Genomic DNA, 18,266 nt, shown 5'->3' with positions numbered 1-18,266 from the left:
TATCTTTTTCCCTAGAGTTTCTGCCCTTCCTTCTATCCTGCCCCTCCCTCTTCTTTCTTCTTTTTCCTCCTGCTTCCTCCTGATTAAATAAATTTCTATACCCAATTGAATGATTAAATTATTCTCTCTTAAAACCAAAACTGTTGAGATCAAGCTTTAGACAATGCTCATCCCCCTGCCTTTTTTCTCTCAAATGTAATAGATCTTTTAAGCCTCTTAGTATGAACTAATTGTTCCATTATACCTCTCTTTTCCTCTTTTTCCAGTACAGTTTTTTTTTCACTTCTTAATGTCTTTTTCTTTGATGTCATTAGACAAGAGACCATTCACAATGACACCCTTAGTCCATGTGATGCCCCATCTCTGTCCCAGTGACAGATATAGTTCTCAAGAGTTACAGATACCATTTTCCCACCTGGGATATAAATATTTTAACATTTAAATAATATATATATTTCCCCATTTATCTTTCTGTGCTTCTCTTGAGCCCTGTGTTTGTAGATTAAATTTTCTGTGTTGTTTTCAATAGAAATGATTGGAAATCTCTTACTTCATTGAAGCTTCATCACTTCCCCTGAAAGATGATGCTGAATCTTGCTGAGTAGTTAATTCTTGGTTGTAATCCCAGGTCCTTTGCCTTCCAGAATATGGTATTACAGGCCCTCCGATCCTGGGTGCCAGATCCTGGGTAATCCTGACTGTTGCTCCTTGATATTTGAATTGTTTTTGGCTGGCAGCTTACAGTATTTTTGATTTGAGGTTGTATTTCTGGAGTTTTGCAACAATGATTCTTGGGGTTTTCCTTGTAGGATTTCTTTCCAGAGGTGATCAATGGATTCTTCCAATGCCTCTGTTTCTAGGATATTAGGGCAGTTGTCCTTAATGATCTCTTGTAGAATGCTATCCAGGCTCTTATTTTGGTCGTGGCCTTCAGGTAGGCCAATAGTTTTTAAATTGTCTCTTCTGGATCTATTTTCCAGATTGGCTATTTTTTCAATGAGGTGTTTCACATTTTCTTCCATTTTTTCATTCTTTTTAGTTTGTTTGACTGATTCTTGCTCTCTCACAAAGTCATCAACTTCCATCTACCCTGTTCTAGTTTTTAATGGGTGATTTTCTTCAATTAGCCTTAGTATCTCTTTTTCATTTGGCTAATTCTACTGTTTAAGGGGTTATTTTTTTCCAGACAATTTTTTCCTTCCTTTTCCAAGCTTTGACTCTCTTATGCACACCTCTCATTTCCTTTCCCATTTTTTCTTCTCTCTCTCATTTGCCTTTTGGAATCATTTATGAGCACTTCCAAGAAGCCTCTTTGGGACACAGACCCATTTATCTCACTCTTTGAGATCTTTGAGGACATTCTATCCTTATCTGAGTTTGTATTTTGCTCTGCCCTGTCACCATAGAAGCTTTCTATGCTCAATGTCCTTTTCTGTTTCTCACTCTTTTTCTTTCCTTTTCTTTTGCTAGTTCCTCTTTTTTTTTTTTTTTTTTCACTTTTAAGGTGGAGCTCTGCTCCTGGGGTACAGCGTGCACTGTCCCAAGCTTCCTGTGTAGTTCTAAGCCTTGCTTGTGAGCACAGCAGCCCTTTTTAGGAAGTAGCTTTGCCTGCTCTGTTCCTGGTTCCCCATCCTGGTTTCCCAGTTTGCCTTCTGAGCTGGGACTGAAAGCTCCTGTGCTCCCCCGCTGAGCCAGGACTGAGGGGCTGTTTTTCTGTGATTAAGACCCTCTCGCTGGCTTTCCCAGGTCTCTCTGAGCTGGGCTGAGCACCCCTTTCACCCCAGGGATACTGACCTTTCCTGAAGTCCTTCCAGTCTGTCTTGAGCAGGAGAGGGATTTCCTTCCCTCAGACTCTGTTCAGAGGCTTTGTGCTTTCCCAGGGGAAGTGGGAGAGCTCAAGCAGCTTCCTGGCTTAACTTCATTATTTTGGCTCCCCTTTTAAAAAATTTATAAAATAAAACACAGACTTAAATAAGAAATCAATTATTAAATAGCTACCTATTTTTTAAAAATGGACTCCAGGCTGATAGCTCCTGCTTATAACTAGTATCTTTGCCAAGGAAACCCCAAATGGGTCCCAAAGAATCAGACTGAAATGACAATCATTGTGGTTGCACAGAAGTGTAGGCTGCCCCATGGAGGCAGCATGGGATGGGAGGACCGAGTCATAGGATCATCACTTCAGAGCTGGAGAAGACCTGTGACACCATCTAATCTGCACTGGTAGTGGGAACTTCTTCTCCAGGAGTTCCCTTTATCCGGTGCCATGGTAGATCCAGTTTTCCTCCTCATTCTACTCAAGGAAATTTTATATTTTAGATATACTTTTCTTAAAACTCATTTAATCACATTTGGAATCAGTCCATTTCCCCTAGTGTTTGTGTTATACTTTTAGGACTCTTTTGGGAGATCTGATACAAACAATGGCATTTGAATGTGGATGTTTTTTTTTTCCCTGTTCTTCAAAAAAACAACCACAGGACCTAAACAGGCGAGTGTGGTGGTCTTGCCCAAATCCTTTGCTGAGGACTTTGAAAAGTTCTGCCAGGCCAACAGTGGTCCTCTGCCCCTGCTCTATAGAAGCAAACCTGGCGAATGGAAGGGGCCCGCTCTGAGTGTCGGCTTGGACATCAGGTGAGGGGCTTTGGTGAGGTGGGAAAACAGAATTGTATTTAGACACTGCAGCTAAGGCTGGCCTTCTGTGTCATGTCATTTGGGATGATACAGTTGGCCCTGGATGCTGCATGTTGTAGAGACCTGTAGCAGAAGGACTGGAAAGAACTTGGAGTTAGGAACAAGTAAATTCAAATCCAAGCTAAATAGCTAGGTGACTTTGGGCAAGTCATTGTGTGCCTCAGTTTCTTCAACTGTAAAATGGCCATAATTATAGCACCTACAACCCTTGTTGTAAGGATAAAATGAAATTATGTTTATAAAACACCTGGCAAATCTTAAAGTGAAAAACAAATGCTAGTTATCATTATTGCTAATATTATTATATTATGTTATTTCCCAAGGCCTAAGGACCTTAATGGTTTATTTAAGATCACACAGGTAGTAAGTAGTAGAGGCAGATGTGAACCCAGGCCCTCTGACTCCAAAATAAGAACATTTCCCACTGGACTAGATGATCTCTATGGTCCTTTCTATTTTTAATATCTTGTGAGTCTCAATTGAAGAAAGATTTCTTTTGGCTCAATAGAATAAAGAAGAATCTAATGTCATTCAGTGGTCTGCCAGATGAGGTTCCTCAGCATTGATCTGATAGATGAAAATTAGTCAGGACTTATCTTTACTACAGGAGGAATCCCCACATCAACAGGGTAAGAGCAAGGTGGCTCTTATGCTCTCAACCCATTCTAAATTCTAGGATCAATTCAGTTCTGTAAATATTTCATGAATACTTGTTGTATGCTGGTCCTGTGCTAGGTTTGAGATACATCTTAGGTAAGTCAATTTTCCTGTTTTCATGGAACTTACAGGTTAGTGATGGGATATGACACGAGCACAAATGCTGTAATATCAATTCCCATGGGTTTCATTATCATCTTTATTCAGATGATTCCCAGATCTCTCCATCCAACCCTTGTCTCACTTCTGAGCTTTAGTACCAAATGACAAATTGCTGATTGGAATATTCAAATTGCATATCTGAGACACATTTAAAACTCAGTCTATCCAAAACCGAACTCATTATGTTTTTCCAAAACCTTCCATTCTTCCTAACTTTGCTCTTACTGTTAAAAGCACTATTCACCATCCTCCCATTCATTGACCAAAGTGTCATCCTGCACTCCCCACTCTCAGTTACCCCACATATCTGGTCATTTCTAATTTCACTGTATCTCCTATATCACCATTCACCTAGCTACACCTTTAGTATAGACCCTCATCATTTCTCCCCTGGCCTACTGTAATAACCTTTTAATTGGACTCCCTCCTCCTCTTCCCATTTCAATCTATCTTCTGTTCTGTTGCCAAAGTAAATTTTCTAAAGCACAGGTCTAACTATTCCAGCCCCCTGCTCAGTAACCTCCAGGGGCTCTCTTACTTCTAGGACTAAACATGAACTCATCTCCTTGGTGTATATCACATTTCATAACCTCTCCTCTTCTATTCAGTTTTCTTATGCTTGATTCTCCCTTCTTTAACACTGTATGTATAGTCCAGCCTTCCTGGTCTAATTGCTGTTCTTCATACACCATACTCCTTCTCCCATCTTTCTGCCTTTGCACCGGCTGTCTGATCATACCTGGGATGATTTCTTGCCTCACATCCACTCCTCAGTTTCCCTAGATTCCTTTAAGATTTAGATCAATCCCATCTTTTACAAAAGGCCTTATCTGGTCTTCTTAGATCCTCTGAGATTACCTTCCACTTATTTTGTGCATATGTATATACAAAGTTATTTGCATATTGTTTTCCCCATTAGAATCTAAGCACATTGAGGAGAAGGACTAATTCTTCCTTTCTTTGAATGCCCAGAATGTTTAAATAAGTTAAATTCCTTAATAAATATAGACCATATCAAATATTCTCTTTAAAGCTGAACATCCAACAACTAAATTCTCAGATACATAATAAATATTTGATATTTGCTTATTAATTGGCTGAGTGCATGAGAGAAGCAAGAAGAGGATTTTGTGATTTCTGCAGGTCAAGGATTATTTCCAAATGAAGGGGAGAATCAAGATTTCATGGAGGAGGCTTCAAAGTATGGTTAGGCCAAGATAATTCCAAAAGATTCATGGTGGAAAATGCTACCCACATGCAGAGAAAGAATTGTGGAGTCTGAATACAGATTGAAGCATACAATTTTCACGTGTGTGTGTGTGTGTGTGTGTGTGTGTGTGTGTGTAATTTTTACCTTTTGTTCTGTTTCTTTCACAATACAACTAATGTGGAAATATGTTTATTATTGCACATATATACCCTATGTCAGATTGCTTGCCATCTTGAGGAGGGAAGAAAATTTGGAACTGAAAATCTTATTAAAATGAATGTTGAAAACTATCTACGTAATTAGAAAAAAATATAAGAGTTACTCTTTACTGTTTATTCTTACTCTTACAATAAAAAAAAAAAAAGTATGAGTAGAAATGCAATTGACAAAGATCTGAGTAAGGGTAGGAAATTCAAGGGCTAATAAACAATATTATAGAACAATTATCGAAGTAGGCATGATTGGGGTTTAGTGGTAAGTAGTCCAGTTTTGCAGGACCATACAGCTAGTCTATTTTCGATTCAAATTCTAGAGCTGGATGTAGTATATTTATTACAAAGGTCTTATTGTTTCTTTTTCAATTGGTGGGGGGAGAGAGGTAAGTTAGAATTTAATTCATTGAAAAGAAATTTTTAAAAGAAAAAAAAGATATAATCAATGGAAGCCTATATTCCACTCTTAAGGGTAGTATTTTTGGCAAAATGTAGGCCTTGAAAAAGTATTAACAGCTTCCTGTTTGTATTCTAACTTCTTGTCTGATCACACCCAATAAGCCAAGGAGCTTAGGAGCATTTGGCCATTACAGACATGAGAAATACTGGAATTAGGTTGGAAGTCCCTGGAGAGAAATTTCTGGTTAGTTTGTTGTGCTTCATACACACTATATTTCATCCATCTATCTCAGAATAAAGGTGGAAATATCTGTGTCTTCATTCAGCAATCATTTATTGAGTATCTTTTTTTTGTGTGTGTAGGGGACTAAGCAAGTGATTTAGGTTACACTAAGACTTTTGGAACACCCTATAAAAAGATGAGTAAAATGTAATTCCTGCCTTCATGATAATTCATTTCTTTTTTTTTTTTTTTTTTTTAATTTAATAGCCTTTTATTTACAGGATATATACATGGGTAACTTTACAGCATTAACAATTGCCAAACCTCTTGTTCCAGTTTTTCACCTCTTACCCCCCCCACCCCCTCCCCTAGATGGCAGGATGACCAGTAGATGTTAAATATATTAAAATATAACTTAGATACACAATAAGTATACATGACCAAAAAGTTATTTTGCTGTACAAAAATAATCAGACTCTGAAATAGATAATTCATTGCTTAAAAAAAAAAAAAGCTTCAAAAAGTTAGCAGAGGCTATGAGTAACTGGGGAAAGGAATTATAAGTAACAAAATAGTATGAGTCTTATTGTTCATGAAAATCTCCTCTAACCACTGATAGGGTTCTCCAACCACTGATAGAGTCCTTTAATCACTGATAGGATCCTTTAGCCACTAGAGCCTTTTAAGTACTGATAGCCAGGGTCCTCCAGTCCCCAACAAAGACTTGGCTTAGAGAAGAAAGGGTTGACAAAAATACAGCTGTTTCAAACATGTGTCTTATCACCAGCCAGGCCTTTGGTTTTCAGGCAGCTTAGGAGCACAGTCCAACACTCCCGTGGGACACACACGTGTCATAGGAATAACTCACAGTGACCAGAAATGTTCGTGTTCTATAACCATAGCCCTCTAAGATGATAAAACCTACCTGCATCCTCCCTTTCTTTCCCTGAAATACTATTATCACAAAACCAGGGCACCAGATAGTAGTAGCTATTGTCAGTTGCTACAAATAAATGTCCTGCTTCTTTCCTACTCAAATATTGCTTAAAGACAATATGTTAAAAGAGAAATAGAGTGCAAGCTAGTAAACCCTGAACTGGACCTTAATCTATGGTTATAAAGCTTATTTTGTTGAAAAGAGGAAGAGTGAGGCAGCCAGTTATGACTTCTTTCTTACAGAACTGGGCCAGAAAACTGTTTCATGCCTGAGTATCTTTCCCTGGGTGTCTCTATGGTTCCCTGCGGTATATGGATTTGGAGCTCTACAGACAGAATACCCTGAAGGGCTAGGCTAGAATTCTAGACTATTCATTCCAAGGTCCGCAACAGTTGTGTTTGTGACACAAGAACCCTTTTCTGTTCTATTGTGTATGCTGGTATCAAATGTGAGACCCCATCAGTTAATAAGATTTTGCACAGCACTATCATGAAAGCTCATCTCAAATATTCACAGTGAGAGAAGCCTTATAGATGCTGAATACAGACTGTGCCAGAATGGAAGACAGACTAATACCCTCTTTTGGGCTACGGGGAACAGTACTTCCTTGCCACCTTCACAATTCGGTTGTCCAGCCTTAATTCCTGGGTTAACAATTATTTTAAAATATTCTTGACTCGGTCAGAACTAATAACTGGATTCAGGATTTGAATTAATGCCTAGGACAAAGATAGAGTAAAAAATATAGATAAGATGGCCAATGGGAGAAAGGAAGGAAAAGTTAAATCTTTTCATGCTTCATTTAAATTTATACCTTTAGTTCCTCTGTTAGTCTGTTCATTCTTTCATGCCTTCATTCAACAAATATTCAGAATCATAGAAGTTAAGGACTGTGTGTTAGATTCAGGACTTCAGGGATTAGAGACATAAACCAGGCCCCCCTTCAATTAACTAAAGAGTTTATTAAGTAATATACAAACTAAATTACATTACAATACATACAATGAATTCAGTCAGAATTCAGTAAAGAATACAAGGAGATAGATGTGTGTTCTTTAGTTGGCTTCACTGCCACCTAGTGGGCATCCATTTTTATTCAGCTGATTGAAAAGAAGCTATCTAGATAATTGCTCCCAGAAGGTCAGTTCTATTTAGATAATAATAGTTTAGCTAATCCATAGTTCTTTTTTAAAAATTTAAAGCATTTTCATTTTTTAAATTCTTACAATTATATTTATTCATTAAATATTTCCCGATTATGTGTAAAAAAATTTAATACCCATTTTAAAACATTTTTGAGTTCCAATTTTTCTTCTTCCTTCCTGCTCCAACCTCTCTTTGCCCTATTTGAGAAGGCAAGCAATTTGCTGTCAGTTATACATGTGAAGTCATATTAATCACATTTCTATATTAGCCATGTTGAGAAAGAAAATACGAATGAAATAAAACAATAAAAATAAACAAAGTTGTGTTTTGGGGAGTTTTTTGTGTTTTTCTTTTTCAGTATGCTTCACTCTGCCTGTAGAATTCATCAGTTCTCCTTCTGGAGGTGGATAGCATCTTTTATCCTGGGTCCTTAGGTATATCATTGAATAAGTAAATCAACAGAGGCAAAACTGTCACTTTCATTATATTGTTTCTGCCTACAAATGATCAATTAATATTTCTCCAATTATTTAGACCTGTCTCTATTTGTGTGGAAAAGTGTTTTGTAATTATGGTCAGGTAAACCTTTGGTTTATTTTGACAGGGAGACTCCCTGCCTCAGGATGACCTGAAGGCCATACTGAGGTTGACAAATCTCACAAATGTACCAAGCTAGAGTTAAGTAGATAAGTCTAAATTGCTGATAAAACTCCTTTGGAGTCAGGTCTTGTACTTGTGGCTATTCACCAGTCATTCCAAATAGAATCAATTTTATAAGCATGTTATCCCTCCAACAACCCTGAGAGAGCCTTATCTAATTTGTCCAAGCATATTGGAAGACATTTTTCAAGATTTTATCCAGTCTGGAGGTTCTTAACTTTAAGTCCTTGGACCCCTTCCAAGGTGAATGGATCTATTCTAGAGGGTCCATGAACTTGGAAGGAATTTTTTCTTTTTTTTTATGTATTAATTTATTTTGGGAAGGCAATCATGGTTAAATGACTTGCCTAGAGTCACGTAGTTAGTAACTGTCAAGTGTCAGGCTGGATTAGAATTTAGGTCCTTCTGATTCCAGGGCTAATGCTATATATACTGCACTACCTAGCTGCTCCTGTATCTTCATGGAGTAGAACTGACTTCCTTTGAAATCCTATATATTTCATTTTATGCATTTATTCTGAAAAGGGGTTCACAGATTTCACCAGAATGCCCAAGGGATCTATATCACCCACAAAAATCTAGTCAAACTCATTTTATAGATGAGGAAAATGAGGTACAATATAATATTCGACTTCTAGTTTTAAGGAAGAGAGTCACAGACCATAGTTACAAAGAATTTAGAAAGCTGTATTGTTTTTTGAGGAATACGCTGCCAGCTTGTAACAAAGCCTCCCATGTCCCTTTTGTCCCATTAAACATTAAAAACCTGTGTGAGATATGAATGGGAACTAGTTAGCTCCACTAGGACTATAAGTTGACTTGAGTGGAATTGAGGTTAATAATATTTTATTCTTAGAAGTAAACAAATGGAACCAGGGCCTTTTACAAATCCATTCTAAGGTAAGTAGGCCCTGGGAACTTTGAACACCAATAATAAGAAAGATAAATAAGAGGGAGGAAGAACAAGTGCTAATTAAGCACTGTGCTATGCACTTTACAAATATTCTTATTTTTAAATATTATACTTATAATTTTAAAACAAATACTTATATGGACAAATATGAATATTTATATTTATAAATATAAATAAGCACTTTATAAAGATTATCTCATTTAATCCTTACAACAACCCTGAAAGGTAGGTACTATTATTATCATTATTTTATAGTTGAAGAAACTGAGATATAGGGTAAGTGGCTTCCTTAGGGTTACATGATAAGTATCTGAGGCAGGATGTGAATTCAGTTCTTCTTGACTCAGGCCTAGTCTTTTATCCCCTGTACTACCTAGCATTGACCCAGGGTCCTTGGCTACAATTCTTTTGGTGCTCAGTACTTACCCCTATACACTGGTCAGTCATTTGAGATGAGTTTATGTATCTTCTGTCTTCCTTCTGGAGGAAGGGTCCTAGTCTTAACTAGCTTGCTTCATCCCAAGAGAGGCTCATGAAAAGTAGAACACTACTGAAATATTTTTTAAAATGGCAGCCAGGTGGTATAGTGGAGAGAGTGACAGGCCTGGAGTTGGGAAGACTCATCTTCATGTGTTCAAAACTGATCTCAGATGCTTCCTAGCTGTATGATTCTGGGCAACACTTAAGCTGATTTGCCTCAGTTTCTTCATCTATAAAATGAGCTGGAGAAAGAAATGGCAAACTACATCAGTATCTTTGCCAAGAAAACTCCAAATGAAGTCATGAAGAGTCACCCATGACTGAAAACGATTCAACCACAACAGCAAACAAAAAGCCACATAGCTAATTAATTGCAGGAGTAGAATTAGAAACTAATTCTTCCATTTCTCATTCCAGAGTTTCTGTCTCATGCTGATTTACTGGGTATCTACTGATTAATTATCAGAGAATTTGGGTTCAAATCCCAGCTCATCCACTTACTATCTGGCAATAAACTTGAATAATTCACTCAGTCATTCAATTTCTTATCTGTAAATGGAGAGGGGCAGATTAAATGGTCTTTCAGGCTTCCTTAAAGCTCTAAATCTATGGTTCTAATCTTTGAGAAGTTCTGAGATGCTATATGAGATAATGAATGGAGGACCTACTTTGGAGTCAGGAAGAATTGAGTCAAAGACACATATTAGCCATGTAACCATGGGCAAACCATTTGATCTTTAAATACTCCAGCCTATTTTCTGAATTACAAGTTATAAAGGATTTATTGATATACTTTGACAAGGAGAGTTTTTACACCAGGAGTTCCTGGAGGCAATGAAATAACAGAATAAAAAAAAAAAAAATCTTTTTTTTTTTCAAAGAGATAAAAGAAAAAAAGTGATTTTACCTTGTGTGAGTCAAATTTTCCATATCTGGGGACAAAGAAAAAAAAAAAGAATTAGACACTGCCAGTTGTAGAAAAGTCCATGACCACAATTGTCTAATGGTTTTATCAGAAACAATGGCCTGCGGTACAAGAAATATGAGTTTGGTTCCTGTACTGACAACCTGACAAGCCTGGAAGGTTATTCGGAACAGCTTAAAGACATGGTCACATTCTACTTGGACTGCAGCATTTCACCTAAAGAAGCCATGAAGAAGGTTGGGATTCCAGTAAGAAGTAAAGAAAGTCATGAAAATGTGAGCATATACAAGGTAGGGTCTGGGTAGAAAAGTGGCAAAACTGGTTTAAAAATTTATCTTGCTTTCATTTTTGTGTTTTAACTAATTAACTTTACTTTAATCGATTTATTTTAATTTACTACTTATTGATTTTACTTTACTTTTTTATTTTACAGCCATTTTTAAAAAATCAGTTGTGTTCTACTCTTTATGAATCTTTCTTGGGATGAAGCAATATAGTTAGACTAGAGTCCTTCCTCCAGAGGGAAGAGAGAGGATACATAAACACAATAGCTTGAATGACTGACCAACACATATAAGCATAAGTATTGGACACCAAAAGAACTGTAGCAATGTACCCTGGGTCAGTGCTAGGCAGCACAGTGGATAGAAGAATAGACCTGAGTCAAGAATATAATTGATTAGTAAAGTAAATTTGATTAAAGTAAAATTGTTTGGTCTGGCATTTAAAATTCCTCCTAATATGCTTCCTTGTTATCACCTCCAGTCTTCTCCAGACTGTAAGTTCCCTGAGGGTAGGGCAAGGTCTGTCTTTTGCCTCTTTTTGTTTCCCCAATTTGTATCCCATAGCATCTGTCACACAGTAAGTACTTCTTGCTTAACTACAAATATGCTCATTATTGATTCTTATACTTTGCTCTCCTCCACATACTAATCCAGCTATCTTAAACCATTTGCTATTCCTGACACCATGTTGTTCCATCTCGCATCTCTTACTTTGGATCAATGATGTTTCTTGCCTGGACCATTCCATCCCCTTTCCCATTCCATGCCCTCCGTCCCATTAGATTGCAAGCTCCTTGAGGACAGGGAATACTTTTCTTTTTATTAATTATACCCTTGGCACTTTCCTGGTGCCTGGTATATATTAAGTGTTTAATAAATGTATACTGGATTAGATTAGAGGCCTTTTCTGGTCCCCACAGCTGTTAGTCACTTCCCCTTTGAGATGACCTTTCTCCTCTTATTTATACCTTCTATATACCTAGTTATTTACTGGGAAAGGTAGGTGGCAAAATAAGCACTAGGCCTGGAGTCAAGAGAATCAATTTTCCTGAATTCAACTCATATGATGCTGGGCAAGCCAGTTAACCCTATTTGCTTCAGTTCCTCATCTGTAAAATAAACAGGAGAAGATAATGGCAAACCACTCCAGTTATCTTTGCCAAGAAATGCCCAAATGGCGTCACTGAAGAGTCAGATATGACTGAACACACACAAAATGTGATTTATCTGCTGTTTTCCTCACAGGAATGTGAGATCCTAGACCATAGGGACCATTTTTGCATTGTCATATACTTGATAAATGCTTTTTGATTGGTTAATTACAGCTATGTGAATTAAGACTCTTGGCAATTTTTTTCTTCTTAAGGCTTTGGGCATCTCTATGAATTTTTTTAATTAAAGCTTTTTATTTACAAAACATATGCATGGGTAATTTTTCCAACATTGGCCCTTGCAAAACCTTTTGTTCCTCATTTTCCTTCCTTCCTCCCCTCCCCTTCCCCTAGCTGGCAGGTAGTCCAATAAATGTTAAAATATGTTAAAATACATGTTAAATCCAATATATGTATACATATTTATACAATTATCTTGCTGCTCAAGAAAAATCAGATCAAAAAGGAAGAAAAAGAAAAACTGAGAAAGAAAACAAAAGGGCATCTCTATAAATTTAAAACAAAAAGTATATTTCATTCTAGGTTCAGGGCACAGAATCCCTAATGATAATGAATCTGAATAAGTAAACATCTCAGAATTATGATAAAAAGGCTACTAGGCCTTTAGCCACTGTTTTAGACACTGTCAGGAAGTCTGTATCAAGTTCTTGGCTTTGTAATATATAGTCTTTGAGTGACTGTAATCCCTATGGGCTTACTTGCAGTCTCTGAATACTACATTATGGACACAGGATTTTATTCAACCTTTGATTTTTCAAGATAGCCTAACTTATCCCTTTCCCCAACATATTAAAATATCTCTTTTAAGTCACAAATCTTAGAGCTTCTTAAGAGTTCTAAGTGGTAATCGACTGCTTTAATTTAGAAAGTACTTACTAAGCATTTACTAGAGCCAACAGAAGATTCTGGGGCCTAAGGCCCCAGACAAAAGGGCCAAAGACAAAATGAATCTGTCCCTGATTTCAGGGAGCTAACATTAGGCAACACTTACTGTGGTAAGCTAAAATAACACTAGCTTGTCCAAGGCAATCCCAATAAATTTTGGATAGAAAACACCATCTGCATCCAGAAAAAGAATTATGGAGATTGAATGTAAATCAACACATGCTATGTTCACTGCTTTTTTTCTGTTTTTTTTTTTTTTTTCCTCTCCCATAGTTTTTCTCTTTTGTTCTGATTTTTCTCTCCCAACATAATTCATAAAGCAACGTGTATTTTTAAAAAAATTAAATTAAAACAAAATAAATTAAAAAAAAGAACAATCACAATAAAAAAGAACATTAGCCTGAGAATCAAGGAATACAAGTTTAAGTCCCATCTGCTACTGGCAGGATTTATGTAACCTTAGATGAATGATTTCTCTTCTCATCCATAAAAAGGAGGATTGGATAACAAAGTCTTTAAGGATAACACCCCACGTTTGTAGTTCAGCTGTTTTCACTCACATTTTGGGGGGGATTTTGTGAGGTAATTGGGGTTAAGTGATCATTTGAACTCAGGAAGAAGAATCTTCTTAACTCCCAGGAGCAGCACTCTATCCATTGTGCTGCCTAGCTGCCCCAATAATACCCTAGGCAAACAAAAACCCTAAATGCTTACTTAAATTAGTAAAGAGGGAACTATATTGTGCATGGCTTTGCATGTATAATTGATATCATATTGCTTGCCTTCTCAAGGGGGAAGAGAGGAGAGATAGAGAATTTAGAACTCCAAATTTAAAAAACAATGAATGTTAATGATTGCACATGCATAATCTATATTGGATTGCTTACTATCTCAGGGAGGAGAAAGGGGAGGAAAAGAAGGAAAGATAGAATTATTTGGAACTCAAACCTTTTTTTTTTAAAGTTAAAAAAAATTGTTTTTAACATGTAGTTGGGAAAAATAAAAATTTTATTTAAAAAATATTTTTAAAATTTACATGTAATTGGGAAATATTTAATGAATTAAATAAAAAATATGTTGAATTGATAAAGAGAAATTTCTCATTTAAGAGCTCCTTTTTATCCCTGAAATCGCAGGTCCATCCCCTATGCTTTTACTTCCAATATTTGAGAGGTTATCTTATAACCTCACAACCTTTTAAATTGCATTACCTTGAATTTTAAAAGAATCTTGCTTGATTATAATTGTTTGTTATTTTTAAAAAGGCTTTTTAGGGGAGGAAATGAAGTGGGTGGGTAATGATAGTGGTGCAAAAAAGAAAAAAAGTCGGGAGTTTCAACTAATTTCATGTTCGTGTGGTCTACTTTTCTAGACAACTGTTCCTTGTTCCACTGTTGGCAGCTTTTGTTGCCCTCTAGTGGTCACTATGGCTCCCATTCCCGAGGACAAATTGGAAGCTGTTCTACATGACATTTACCTAACAAGAGGTGTACCAGGAGAGCCCATTCACATTGGCTGCCCAGGTCAGTGACCACATATGTCTTCACTGTCCAAGTATTCTGCTGCCCCAGTTTGAGATTGCTCAGAAGAAGCACATGGCTCAAAAGCATCCCATTGAACTCAGTGCACTTTTGTGGTAAGGAAGTCAAAGTCAGCTTAGAGCTCTCCCTAACTTCTCCTGGCTCCTTCAAGTCTCACCTAAAATCTTACTTCAGTGTGGAAATATGTTTAGAAAAATTGCACATGTTTAACCTATATCGAATTGCTTGCTATCTAGAGGAGGGGGGGAGGAAGGGCAGAGGGGGAGAAAAATTCGGAACACAAGGTTTTGCAAAAGTGGATGTAGAAAACTATCTTTGCATGGAAAAATAAAATACCATTAAAAATAAAACAAAATAGTTCTATTTAGATATTCAATTTCCTCTTCTGCTAATCTAGGCAATTTATATATATATATATATATATATATATATTTGTAAATATTCTCCATTATCAAATTTGTTGGCATATAATTAGGCAAAATGACTCCTTATCATTTCATCTTTGTTAATGGTATACTCATATTTTATTTTTGATACTAGTGATTTGGTTTTCTTTTCTCTTTTTTATGTAAAATTAACCAATTGATTATTTCATTTGTTTTTTTTTCATAAAACCAACTCATAGTTTTATTAATTAATTTAATGGTTTGGGGGATTTTTAATTTGTTCTTCTTATAGATTTTTTAAATTGCATACTCAATTCACTGGTCTGCTCTTTATTTTATTGATAAAAGCACTTAGAAATATAAATTTCCCTGTAATGTATTTGCTGTAGCCATAGGTTTTGATATATTGTCTCATCATTTTCATTCTCTTTCATGAAATTACTTCTTTGATTTGTTCTTTAGCCCACTCATTTTAAATATTATTTTATTTTCCAATTAATTTTTAATCTGTTTTAATTGTTAATTTAATCTGTTCCTTATTAAATATATTTTTATTACAAAAAAACACAATCCTGCTTCAGCAAGAAGACTTTCCTGATTCTCCACCTTGAGACTAGTGCCTTTCCTCTGCTGATTCTCTCCAGTTTATCTTATCTCCATATGGCACAGTGTTGGACTTGGAGTGCTGGACTTGGAGCACAAATGTGGCCGCAAACACTGGGGCAATTCAAATTATTTTTTTACCTTAGTTTCCTAATCTGTAAAACAAACTGGAGAAGGAAATGGCAAACTCCTTCCGTCTTTTCCAAGAAAACCCCAAATGGGGTCACAAAGGGACTGAAAGGAATAAACAGCAACCAAATGATTCTGAATCCTCATGAAAAGACAGACACAAATGAAAAATGATTGAACTGCAAAGGAAACTGAACAAGAACAGTATCTTGTTAGCAAGAGCAGGAATTGTCTTTTGCTTTTCTTGGTATTCCTAGTACCTCATTTGCATATGGCATCACCTTCCAGATGGTTTGATCCTCACAACAGAACCTAACCTAAGGCCTGGCTCAGAATAAGCACTTAGTAAAATGTATCTTGCTGCTTGCTTGACAAAGGTATCTGAACGATGCTTGCAGAATTTGGCATGGGATCTTATTCTTTTTGCAGGCAGGCTGGTGTCCTGTTAGCTAAGTCTGTGCTGTCCATGACCCATTTCCCATCAACCTCTTTGGAAAATCAGAGCACCAACATCAAGATAAGAACCCTCTCTGTGGCCCTGACAAGTGATCATCTGGTCTCTATTTGAAGACCCCCCCCACACACACACACACACACTGATAGGAGCCTACTGCTCTCAGTTCTAATTGTTAAGCTTTTCTTTCTATCAAGCTCAAATCTGTCCTTCTGCAACTCCTACTCATTCATTATTCTTAATTCTACAAGTCTAATCCTTCTTCTAACATGACAACCCTTCAAATCCTTTAAGAATTACCCCTTCCCCCTCCCACATCCCTCCTCAAAGTTTTCTCAAATCCAGGCTAAACATCCCCATTTCTTTCAGCCCCTCCTCATCCAGCATAATTTTAGACTCATCAATCTGTAATTTTTCCTTTGCACTTCAATCAATCAATCAACCAAGCAGGCAGGCAGGCAAACATTAAATGCCTGCTAGATGCCAAGCATTGTGCTAGAGGCTATGGGATATTTTTTAAAAAAGACTAAAACCAAAAAGAAACTATTTCAGTTCTCATGGGTTTGAAATGAAACAATTCAGTGCTCTTATATTTGGAAGCAACATTTGCATAAAGTTGCTACAGAATAAAAATATATAGAAAAATACAAAAGAGTTGAACACAAGGTGGTATTGAGGGAGGGAGGGAAAGATGGAGAAAAGGTGATAGAATTTGGGGGCGGGAGAGGGTTTAAGAAAGGATTTCTCCAGCTTGTCAATGTCCTTTCCAAAATGTGGTGTCCAGAAAAGGACACAGTATCTTAAAGGTCGTCCCAATAGAGCAGAATACCATCAATTCCCTTATTCTGGACATTTAACACAGTCCAAGATCATGAGTGGGAATGGTGATATTTTGTAGATATAAAGTTCCTATTAAATTCAAATGAAAAAGATAGATCCTGAATGTAGGATATTCCCAGTATAATTTAGTTTGCCTAATGACACAATTCTGCAAAGGAAGTTAAATAAAGTTCCATTGAAAACAAATTTTGAGGTGGAGATAAAAGGGTTGATTTCTGTGACTTCTCTGTTGTAGGAGAGTCTTGGTGGCAAAATTACCTCCTCCAATGTAAATAAGCAACTCATCTATAACTTACAGTCTTAGTTATTGGGGAGCCACTTGCTCATGGTCCTATAACTAGTAAGTGCCATATGCAGGAATCTTTCTGTTGTCAAGCATAAATCTCTGACCACCAGACCATGCTGCCTTTACATTTTGTGAAAAAACACAAACAATAACATGCTATCTTTATGCAAAACTGATGACTCTGGCACATATCAACAGAACATTCACTAAGTCCTGTTTGTACAAATGGAAATGGGTGTACATAGAGTGATTCACACTCTGGCCCTGTCTTTTTACCTAATGAATTTTCTCTATCAGGCAACCAGTCAGGGCCCAGAAATAAAGTCTGTAGCTAGGAAGAAGTTTGATTTATACTATTAACAGGTCAGTATGAGAACTGATTTTGTAGCCTGGGCTTTGCTAATCATATGTTCTAACCAAAGGAGCAAATTAGAGATAATAGATCTCTTATATGGAAATTATTGTCACAGTGGATTAAATGCTAGGCTTGGGTTCAAGAAGATTTGAATTCAAATTTGGTCTTAGATAATCAATCAATAGATATTTATTAAGCACTTTCTATGTTCCAGATACTGTGTAAAGTATAGGGAATATAAAAAGAGGCAAAAGGCCACCTCTGCCCTTAAGGAGCTTATAATTCAATAGAAATTTCAAAGCAAGCTTCAGGAACAAACAGGAAATAATTAACAAAGGAAAGAAAGGCACTAGAATTAAGAGGAGTTAGGAAAAATGGGATTTTAGTTTGGAAAAAGTCAGGGAAATAAATAGGCAAAGATGAGGAGAAGGAACATTCCAGGAATGGGGAGCAGCAAGAGAAAGTGCTGAGAGCTCAGAGTGTAGTTTGTGGAATAGCCAGGAGGTCACTGTCACGGAATGGAAGATTATGGGTAGGAGAAAAGGTATAAGAAGACTTGGAAAGTTGGCGGTGGTGGGTTATGAAGGGATCTAAATGCCAAATAGAGCATTTTTTATTTGATCCTGGATGTATTAGAGAGTCCCTGGAGTTTACTGGGTGGGGGGGGGGGGGACAGTCAGATTTGCACTTTGGTGGCTGAATGGAGCTCAATT

General features: G+C 36.8%; 1 protein-coding gene across 7 annotated transcripts in view; it reads left to right on the top strand.

Annotated features, from left to right (window-relative positions):
- Positions 1-18,266, top strand: part of DGLUCY (D-glutamate cyclase) — a 171,042-nt gene that overhangs the window by 91,899 nt on the left and 60,877 nt on the right. For 5 of the 7 annotated variants that reach the window (XM_031952349.1, XM_012547327.3, XM_023501478.2 and 2 more), the window contains 3 exons: positions 2,481-2,634; positions 10,710-10,908; positions 14,332-14,482. In XM_031952349.1, the coding sequence (XP_031808209.1) occupies positions 2,481-2,634; positions 10,710-10,908; positions 14,332-14,482 (504 nt within the window). The remainder of the gene's footprint in view (positions 1-2,480; positions 2,635-10,709; positions 10,909-14,331; positions 14,483-18,266) is intronic. The other 2 variants (XM_023501480.2, XM_023501481.2) reach the window with 2 other exon arrangements.

Source organism: Sarcophilus harrisii, chromosome 2, assembly GCF_902635505.1.
Source record: "Sarcophilus harrisii chromosome 2, mSarHar1.11, whole genome shotgun sequence".
Lineage (NCBI taxonomy): Eukaryota > Metazoa > Chordata > Mammalia > Dasyuromorphia > Dasyuridae > Sarcophilus > Sarcophilus harrisii.
This window is presented reverse-complemented; position numbering and strand designations above follow the sequence as displayed.